At 35.9% G+C, this 10,362-nt stretch overlaps 1 protein-coding gene across 1 annotated transcript in view; it reads left to right on the forward strand.

The window, feature by feature from the left end:
* The window catches only part of LOC107700666 (receptor-type tyrosine-protein phosphatase U-like), a 103,790-nt gene that overhangs the window by 75,150 nt on the left and 18,278 nt on the right, over positions 1-10,362 (forward strand). Inside the window, exons 16-20 of the mRNA XM_016502403.1 lie at positions 659-731; positions 1,198-1,274; positions 2,911-2,928; positions 7,324-7,360; positions 8,736-8,833. Coding sequence (XP_016357889.1) covers positions 659-731; positions 1,198-1,274; positions 2,911-2,928; positions 7,324-7,360; positions 8,736-8,833 — 303 coding nt within the window. The remainder of the gene's footprint in view (positions 1-658; positions 732-1,197; positions 1,275-2,910; positions 2,929-7,323; positions 7,361-8,735; positions 8,834-10,362) is intronic.

Raw genomic sequence — 10,362 nt, forward strand, 5'->3', positions numbered from 1 at the left:
GTAATATATGTAAAATATATATATATATATATATATATATATATATATATATTCACTGGAATTGGCAGTCTAAATGCTTACACCTAGTAGACCTAGTTTGATGTGGAAATTTTGCCTCTGTTCACAATTATATCTCAGTGAATGCTAGATTCGATAGTCGGATTGGGAGCATCTGAGAATTTAAAACAAGATGAGGATGCAAATCAATTCAGTTAGAACATTTTTTGCTCTACCTGATGCTGTTCTTGTGATATTGAACATTCTGTTTTCCTTTACCCGGTGTCCACTGTGTAATTTAATAATTTCATCAATTTTCAGTAATATATGCAGTTGCAGATATTAAATGAAGTGTTCTCATAAAATGTTTGTCAAATTACCTCTTTTTGTGTTCAACAGAAGCATGAAATCATGTTTATCCTCCTTGAAAGTGGAATTGTATTAAATTTAGTCTAATTTAATATCACAAAAATACATTTCTTTGGGTTGCAGAGTAATCCAGAACCTCTGGTCTAAATGCTATTTATGTCAGAATTTGTATTTTAATAAGATGCATTTCAGACAAAGTTTAAGGATATCATGATTATCTCCCAGAACTAAAAACAAAAGTGTTCTCTCGGTCTTTCTCTCCCTCTCTCTATATTCAATCATATATTTGTAGAGCTTCTTTGATGGCTGGGATATCAATAAGAAGAAGGATAAAACTAAGGGAAGACACGACACCCTGATGGGTTGTGAGTTCATTTTTTCAGTCTTTGCATGCATATCATGATATCATGATATCATGATCTAGTAATGCCTTTAGACATTCTCAGTTATATAGATTATTTAAACTTACTTCAGTTTCAAAATGTCTGATAATGTAAAGCTTTCATGTGCCTGAAAGTAAAAGGGGGAAATTCATTAACAATAAATGACACCAGCTGGTAGCATTGTTTATTTGCACATTCTGCTGATTCTGCTGTTTTAGCACCCAGAAATAATTTACATTACATTTACATTTAGTCATTTAGCAGACGCTTTTATCCAAAGCGACTTACAATCAATTAATCAAATCAAGTAACAGCTTTAACATACCAACAACATTAGTGTGGAATATAAGGCATTCCCTATAATAAACTTAATTTGTATAGAAAAATACTTTTTTATTGCACAAAAGTAATGTTACCGTAATGTACTGTATGTGTTTTTGTGTTTCAGATGACCGTCACAGGGTGAAATTGCACCCGCTGCTCGGTGATCCCAACTCCGACTATATCAACGCCAATTACATTGATGTAAGTCAGCAGTCACATGCTGTCTTCAGCCAGACTCACAAATATTCACACTGTTTCTGTTATTATGGAGCTCCCTTGGAGTTTATTTGATATTTGTGGCATATCATCATATCAGTTTTGATAGAAAACTTTTTAGACCACTAGCTGTCCTTTTTTGTGGTGGGTGAAACTTGGTAGGTTGTTATTCCTGTGCTGGCGTGTCTGACCTCCCAAAGGATTTTAGAGCGTGGTCAGATGTGAAGCGTAGCTTACTGACATGTGTGGCAAAGTGTTTTAGGGTCATTTTGTGTCCGATTTCCCCTTTAATAAAGAGTCAGGTGGGCACTGATGGTCAGCCCTCTTTAAACCTACTATTCAACGCTTACTCAGTGTGCACCAGGTTGGACGAGGCCACCTCCTCTAATGGGACCCTCTCCACTTATTTGCTTAAACCAATAGTTCATCCAAAAATGAAAACTAATTGAAATAGTTGAATTTTCAAAATGATGATTAGAAAATGACTGAATTCTCATTTTTGCATAAACTATCTATTTAAAGAGAATTTAAAACAAGATGCACACTCTAAAATCTTGCAATTTCTATCTGGACCTTAGATACAGCAGGTGATTTGCTGAATTATGTGGTTTATTTTGAATGGAAGGCTCTAAGTATGTGAAGCATTGAGTGTTTCCAAAGAAATAGGAAGTAAAAGAATAGTCATGAATGAAGGCACATATATGTAACTATATTAAATCTGTAGTATGTATAGTATTTTGGCATTTTTTCCTCTACATGTCATGATTGGCCACAATATCAATTTATCTTGTTTTAGTGTTTTCAGTATGAACCTATATACAGGAGCAAAACATAGCATAGACCAATTTAACAATAATTGATTTTTTTTTTTTCAAAAAGCACAAAAAAGTCAAGAAAAGACTGATAATGAAAGGATGCTTCTTTTTACTGTTTTTTACTTTTCTGGCAGTAAGTAGAGGCTATTAGGGAACATATTAAAGTGAGTGCAACTGTTGTTTAATGTGTTTACTCCTTTTCATTGCTGTCCTTTCCTTTTGAATAGCTCTTGAATCAGCCCAATAAAGGAACTTGCAAGAAACTAGCTTACACAGGAGTAAATGGAGTAATTTAAAAGACAAGTGTGTAATTTTTTCAATGTTAAAATACTTTCCTAGCCTGAAAGCCATTTGTTTGTTGATTTTCCTGAGAAGTGTAAAGGCACATTCTGTTGTTTGAACCAGCCCCACATAGCAACACCGACTCAATGGAGTGAGCTATCAGTTTGTCCAACCAATGGCAGAAGGAAGGAGTGTCCCGGAAGCCTGTTTGAAAGAAATTATTTTTCAATTCTGTTTGATGATGCTAAAGACACAAAAATTACACACTTCAGAATTTATATTTAGTGTGCAAAGATTTGCCCACCTGCACATCCAAAATATATGCCTCCATTTCAAGTGTTTGTCCCCTGACGTAGAGCTTAGCTGGCTAACACAAGTCTCTCTCTTTCTTTCTTCTTCTAATTCTCTCTCTTTCTGTCTGTGATCTGTTAATCCTCTAGCTCTCTTCAGCCTCTCATTAACTAGAGTATGTCTTGTCTTTTTCTGCCCCCCTTCCCCACCTCTTCGACTCTTGGACCCTGTAGATTCGGATAAACAGGGAAGTAAGTACTTCACTGCTCTTTCTTTTCTTTCTCTCTGCTTTCTTTCCCTCGATTCGATTTCTTTCTTCGTTTGGGGCAAAAAGAAGTTCGAAAAGGCTGAGTGACGGTATACTGTTTCCCAACTTTCCAACACCCCCGCGCTGCTGGAGGCTGGGTGTAGATTATTGTAAACGTGTCGCGACGCTCGCACGTATCCCCTAAACACAACAACGATGAAATGAAGAAGACCCCAATGGTCAGAATATTATAGACAAAATAATAATGATTAGCAGCAGTTCAGAGTCAAGTATCATGTTTGCAATACAAAAGAACCATTCCATTTCCATAATCAGTCCTTTATGGGAAGTGTGAATGGCTCATAGTCTGAAAACTTTAGAATGATGTGGAAAAAAATATTGGAGTCAGTTTGTTACTTTATTTTATTAGTGTTCATTTATTTTATTAAACTGGATAAATTGTTACACCTTTTTATATTTTATGTGGTGTCATGATTTACTTTTGATAAAAACAAAGGTTTATTATTGTATGTTCGTTTGGCATTTCATTTATTGTATACCCTTTAAATTTGCTTATTGAAAGAACAACAGCAGCAGCAGCAGTATGGTGTAACATTTATTTGAAACACATGTATTCGGTACTTGCTACCTTATATCTTTAATCTTTCCTTTCATTCTTTTCATGGCTTTGGAAAACTTGTCTCGGATGTTTCTCTACGTCGCGTCTCTCCGCGAGCAATCGTACAGGTGCGGATATATTTGTGCCAGCTCAGCTATTCGACACTCCAGTGTATTCATGTTGCTAGTGACTAGGAGATGTTGTTCTCCTGTCAGACCTCCGTGGAATGAGAAACGAACCAGGGGAAAAAAATCGCACGTCAAAGAAGGTGGAGTTTCAGAACACACCCACCGACTGCGTAATCGCCACGGACCAATGGAAGCTCAAAGGTGTTTAGTAGCCAAAACGAACTCCCCCAGAAAGTTTGCTTTGGTCAGCTGTTTCGAACTGCCGAAACGAACTCAAAACGAACTTCGTTTCGGCCTGATTTTGTTCGAAATGACGTCATATCAGTTCGTTCTTCGATTTCGTTTGAAGTATATCGGGGCCTTTATCCTGTTCAAGCTGGTGCTCAGGTAAGAGGTCAGTCTCCCAGCCTGACCAGTTGAAAAGTGCCTAAAACCTCTTTAAAACCAGATTTTCCCCCCATTCTTCAGCAGTCTGTAAGACTGAATCCAACCCTTAACCCTTAAACTTACCAATCCATGAATTGTATACTAATTGTATACTAATTGTATTGAACTGCACATCAACTTCAGCAGAATCAAACTTTGTGTTGTCCAACAGTGATTTTCTAAAGTTCGTAGTAAAATATAAGTAGAGTTACTAACAGGAAGTTTAAATTTGAAGAGAATAGACAGGCAGCTCATACGCCAATAGATTGCACCTTTAAAACTGAACAAAAAAAGCAGGTTTGCTGGTCTTAGCTGAGTTTCGGGCACTTTTCAGCTGCTCAGACTGGAAGACCATCTGACTGAACAGCTAAACACCAACTTGACAGGCTGGGAGACTAACTAGACCAGATGAAACCAGCTAAGACCAGCAAATTACCAGAACATTTTTTTCCAGCAGGACTCCTATTCTGGATGATGAATGTATGAAAAAGAGCAGGGTGACACTTCATAATAACTTTCATAAACAAAAATATCTAATCATTATACAACAGATTAGTAGTTGTGCATTTTTAAATATGAATATATAAGAATATATTCAAAAGATAATTTGTTGATTTGAAAGTTATTATAAATTGTTGCGAGTAGAGAGCTTTTGCTGAAACCATTTTGATCTCTTGAGTGATATAAACACAAATAGCTTTTTATGCGGTGCATTTATAGCATTGTTTCAGAGTTTTGAGATGCTAAATGTTGTAAAGTATTTTGTTAAGCCTTTTTTTTATTATTTTTTTGTTTTGTTTTTCTCCCTTTAATGAGCTTCTGTGTCCTGTGAACTTTCCTTCTATTTTCAAATCAGCCATTAAATATATAATTTTAAGCTTGATGTACGGTATCATCAACTTGAAAAAGTGCTGCATTTCGGCTACATTGGGGTAGTTGCAGCTTGGGGCTTGTGATATGATCATCATGGATTTGATGGCAGATAGGGCGACCCATGAACTGAATCATTACTGAGATCCCATATCGCTATCGTGCCCTTGAGCAAAACACGTACCTCACATTTTCTCCAGCGGGATGGTCCCTGTTAGTGTGCTATAAATCCTGTTGCACTGCTGTGTAATGTATTACACCTTCATTCATTTCTTTATTTCTTTATTTAATTTTTTTTAGGACTATATGGCTGCTCTTTGCTCTTTAACCATGGTTGTCTTACTAATAAAAGCCAGATTTGGAGATCTATATAGTATGGTTTCCACCATGGGATAAAAACATACCTTTTATATAGGTGTATATGGTAAAACATAAGATAATTGCAACTTTTTGTCTCACGTTTTCTCACAATTCAGACTTTTTTCTTAAAATTGTGAGATATAAACTCAGAATTACAAAATCATCAAAATTGTGATATAAAAATTCGCAATTATTTGTTACTCTATGGCGGGGAAAAAACAGAATCGTCTTATAATATAGTGTTGTCTTATAGTTTTTATCACACAGTATAATTTAATATTTATACATGAAAATATATAGCTGCTTCTGTATTTTAGTAAGGGAGTCATTGACAAGAGGATCATCATATTTGAGGGTCCCTGGCATTAAAAATGTTTGAAAACCCTTGGTATAAGTAATAGCAAATCATGCTACTACTTGAATCAGCAGAACAAAGCTCTTTTGGACCAGTTGTCTTCCCAGTGTTTTTCCCTGCATCCCCTGTATTCTCCAAACCCCATAGACTGATGAATCCTTTCTGTGTGGAACAAACATCCCCCACAATTTCTTTTTCCGTCTACTGTGTATCTGTTTCTATGTTTGTTTGTACAGTATGCAGAAAATAGCTTGGCCCAATCTAAAGAGTAATGGGCGTCTGCAGTGTTATAAATGGAGCAGCAAATGCTCAGTAACAATAAAGAACATGTCTCTATTATTCCGCTAATGTCTGTTTAATGAAAACAGATCCAGTTTTTGGGAGCATCCCCAGGTAGTTCTTTGAAAAGGCTTAGCTTTGATGAATAAATTGCATGTTTTGAGATGTTCCTAGAGTTTCTTTCTCCCTGTTCATTCCAAACATGAGCTGATGGAGGAATCGTGTAGGGAGCTCATGTCCTCCATGATGAGTTTTATGTCTGGACAAATGAGTATTACTTTTGTAGCAGGGTGCCTTTTTGTTTGTTTGTTTGTTTTTGTGCCTCAGACTTATTAATAGTGTTGAAGCGTAACAAACACTACTAGCTGTACTACTGATTTGACTACATTTTTCAGTTTGCTTTTAGTTTTCAAAATAAAAATGGCCTTACCTTTCAGTTTGTAATTGTAAAGAGAGTGTGTATTGAAACACACTCTTTTTACAATTTCTAAAGTAGTGTTGGGAGGTGGTTTCATGTAAGGTTATATTTAGTTTAACTTTTAGTTTAGTTGTAGTCTAGATTTATGTGCTCAGTTGGCGTCATCCTAATTTAGAGCCTCATAAAAATGTTTATCGAAATTATTTGATCAATATTTAATTAAAAAAATGCCTTTTTAAATAAACTTGATGTATCTATGTTTTATTTATTTATTTTACTTTTGTGGTATAGCTAATTACTCTTTAAATGGGTAGCGGTAGCTTGACTGTAGCTTAAAGGTGTACTCACAAATTTCTTTCCTTATTAAAAATGTTTATCCCTAAAGAAATGAATAGTACTCGTACTATGTAGTAGAAAAATTTATTTACATTTATACTGTCAAAGTTAATGTGTTAACATGAAATTAATTAAATACTACTACTACTGTTTAATGCTGGTAACATCTTTCTTTATTTTTTCATTAAACGTGTTATCTACAATAAAAATTAGATTAATCTAGATGAAATATTCTGAACAATTGATAGCCCTAATTTAAAATCATGCACACCCACATTACACACACACACACACACATATATATATATATATATATATATTACATAGAGTAGATCTTCTCGTGGAGGTCGGCATGATGAGATCACATGACCCTTATTTTATCTCAGTGACCCACAGATTACCAAACAGTTCCACTCACAGACCAAATAAATTTAGGTTGATTTCAAATAGTAGCTTTCAAAGCAGACATTTGAACTGGACATCTAGAACTAAAGACCTTGCATCTCTGAAGAGCATTTGTACTCTAAGAGCAGTGAGATACACGTAAGTGATGTTTCTGAGACACAAATGGCTTACACGGCATGTCACCTCTCTCTCTTTCTTTTTAGGGTTACCATCGATCCAACCACTTCATCGCCACTCAGGGTGAGTATCTTTGTCTGGACAGGACTTGTGGATGGATGGATGGGGGTGTGTGTGTGTGTGTGTGTGTGTTTATATGGTTCAGTCTGGCAGTGTCCAATCCCAGGAGGGAGAGCCTCTTTCCTCTCTTCAGTCTGAGCCTTTGGTTTTGTGTGTGTGTGTGTGTGACTGAAACCTTCAAAACAAAGAGATCCTCCAGATGGAGTCTAATGAGTTCTGATCCAGGAAATTACAGAGGTGTGCGAATAGAAATGGTGCAGCAGAGTCAGGATTACCACCTGCTGTCTTCTTACCTGAGATCAAAACCACCAGCACAATGACTGCAGGACCTTGGCTCATCTCAGACAGATTGTGTGCACTGCAAAATAATTTTCGTAATATATTTTGTCTTGTTTTTGAATAATAGAATATCTGTATAAAATCCTTTATTTAGTAACCTTTACATCCTTTATTTGTTTTTATGTAATTTGCAACCATAAACACCACTCAATTTATATTGAAAACAATATAATGGACCGTATGGACATGCACTGGCTGTGTCTGTGTTCTTTGATGTGTGCATTGTCAGTAGATCAGCTGCAGACATTTCCTCTCCCATTGACACTTTTATGGGATTGCACTCTCACGCTAATTTGCTCTGTTTAGTAAATCTGGCACCATATTTTATGTTCAATTGTTTATATATCTTATAAGTAGTTGTCTAATAAGTAGAATGGTGTACAGTCTGTGTGGTCGGAGACAGTAAAACAGTGAAAGGCCATAAAACCTCAATCACCTACATTTGGGTACCAGCCAACTGTCCTTACTAGGAAACCGGCTTCATGAACATGCTATAAAATGTATTTCTTAAAATTTCAGAATGCAAAAAGCTTTCTATAGCTCAGTTTCCAAACAGTAGGAGTCATAGGAAAGTCCCCACCATGACAAAAGAAACAGTGTGTGTGCATTTGAGAGAAACATCAGACATTAACCGCCCTCTACCCCTTTCTCAGCTCTACTAAAACAAGGTCACCCTCTTCTCTCATCGTTTCAGATCTCCCATAAATAAATCATTACATGTTTGTGGTTTGTCTGTCTTTCTCCCTAATTGAATTTCGAGGCAGACTCAATTGATGGGAGAAATTTGCTTTTTCTATCAGAGAGCCACATCCTGCTGAGGTTAAAAACTGTTCCATTCACCAGAAATGTCTGCTATTGGATTACTCAAAAATATCTGCTATTGAATTACTCTGTGTGAGGCTCTGGATTACTGAACTGCCTTATAACATGCAATGACACTTGGTAAATTAAAACCCACTGTCTGAAGCACTGGCTGCTGTTCATTGAATGTGTGTGTGTATATGTGTGTGTGTGTGTGTGTTTGTCTGTTTGTTTGCAGGGCCCAAGCAGGAGACAGTGTATGATTTTTGGAGGATGGTTTGGCAAGAGAACTGCTTTAGTATCGTCATGATCACCAAGCTAGTGGAGGTGGGCAGGGTACGTTCTAGATCCTTCCTCATCTGCACACTAACCCATGAACTAAAGACTCTCCCCATTCACAACAACCTTACTCATTTCATTTATTCATCGCCTCTAAATGTTTGTGTATTTGTGGGTCTGTTACACTTATTTGTGCTTGGAAATATGTACATTTATTTTAATGTCATCATTTTCCATTCATTTTCCATAGTTTTGGAAATATTATGTTTTTATATGCGATTATTGTATGCACAAAAAGTACCATTTAACACTATACCATAAAATACAGGGTTTTTTGGACTTTGGAGTATCATGTAAATACCATGGTCTATGAATATGATAATCATCCTTACATGATGTTGTGATATGAAAGTAGTCTGATATATCGCATGGTTACCATAATGATTACCATATTCATTTTTCATAAAATTTACAGTGGCATGTAGGGAACAACTTATGCATATATCAGTAAAATATAGGTACATATATCAGCTGATTTCAGAGGTTTTTGCATTTATTTATTTATTGTATTTGATATTTAAAAGTGCATGCTCATTTCTACTATATTACATTCAGATTGCCTTTGCCATCATATAACACTCAATCTTTCAAAACAATAATAATTAAATAACACGTTTAAATGTAATCTTCAACAAATCTCAAAATGAATATACATTTTCACACTGTACGTTATAATGCTGTGATGCCTAAATTCACTTGTAGTTTTTATGATTGATTTTAGTTTTCAGTGTTTTATTTCTAATTTATTTAGACAAAATAGTGTAGAATTTTAATATCTACTATGACATGAAAATAATTACACAGGTCCAAAAATCCATGGTACTGCTACATGATACTTTATTGTTAGTGCATTCAGTAAGGTATATATCAAAGTCCCGTGATATTATCATCTGATAGCATCACTGTACCACGGTACTCCCACAATACATTTGTTACGTGCAGTACAGTGCACATATCACATGCTCCCATTATATAAATACATCTGCATTGCTGTCAACTAAAAGTGAATTCTGCTCCCTTGTTTTGTGGCCCACTTGTTCCAGCATTTTTAAACCACCTCTGTTTCTTCCTCTGACATAATTTCCTCTTTCATTTTCCTCTCCACACCCGCATCGGTTCCTTCAGTGGTTCGGAGACAGTGTCTGCTGCCAACAGTCCTCTTAACACCCCCGTCCCTGCCCTCTTATGAAATTGGGGCTCTATTATGAAAAATACTCTTTCCCTTTTTATGATAAATGGCTTAGGTCCGACAGCAAATCTAACAGTTTGTGTAACAGTAATAGGCGTGTAGAAATAAACCCGGTTTACAGTACACAAGGAGGGAGTTCTTTCACTTCATCAGTTTGATTGCTGTAAAGCTTTAAAGGGGTCATATGACGTTGCTAAAAAAGAACATTATTTTGTGTATTTGGTATAATGAAATGTGTTTATGCGGTTTAAGGTTAAAAAAAAACATTATTTTCCACATACTGTACATTATTGTTTCTCCTCTATGCCCCGCCTTTCTGAAACGTGTCGATTTTTAC

The sequence above is a fragment of the Sinocyclocheilus anshuiensis genome, unplaced genomic scaffold, assembly GCF_001515605.1.
Source record: "Sinocyclocheilus anshuiensis isolate Anshui unplaced genomic scaffold, SAMN03320099.WGS_v1.1 scaffold782, whole genome shotgun sequence".
NCBI classification, from domain to species: Eukaryota; Metazoa; Chordata; class Actinopteri; order Cypriniformes; family Cyprinidae; genus Sinocyclocheilus; species Sinocyclocheilus anshuiensis.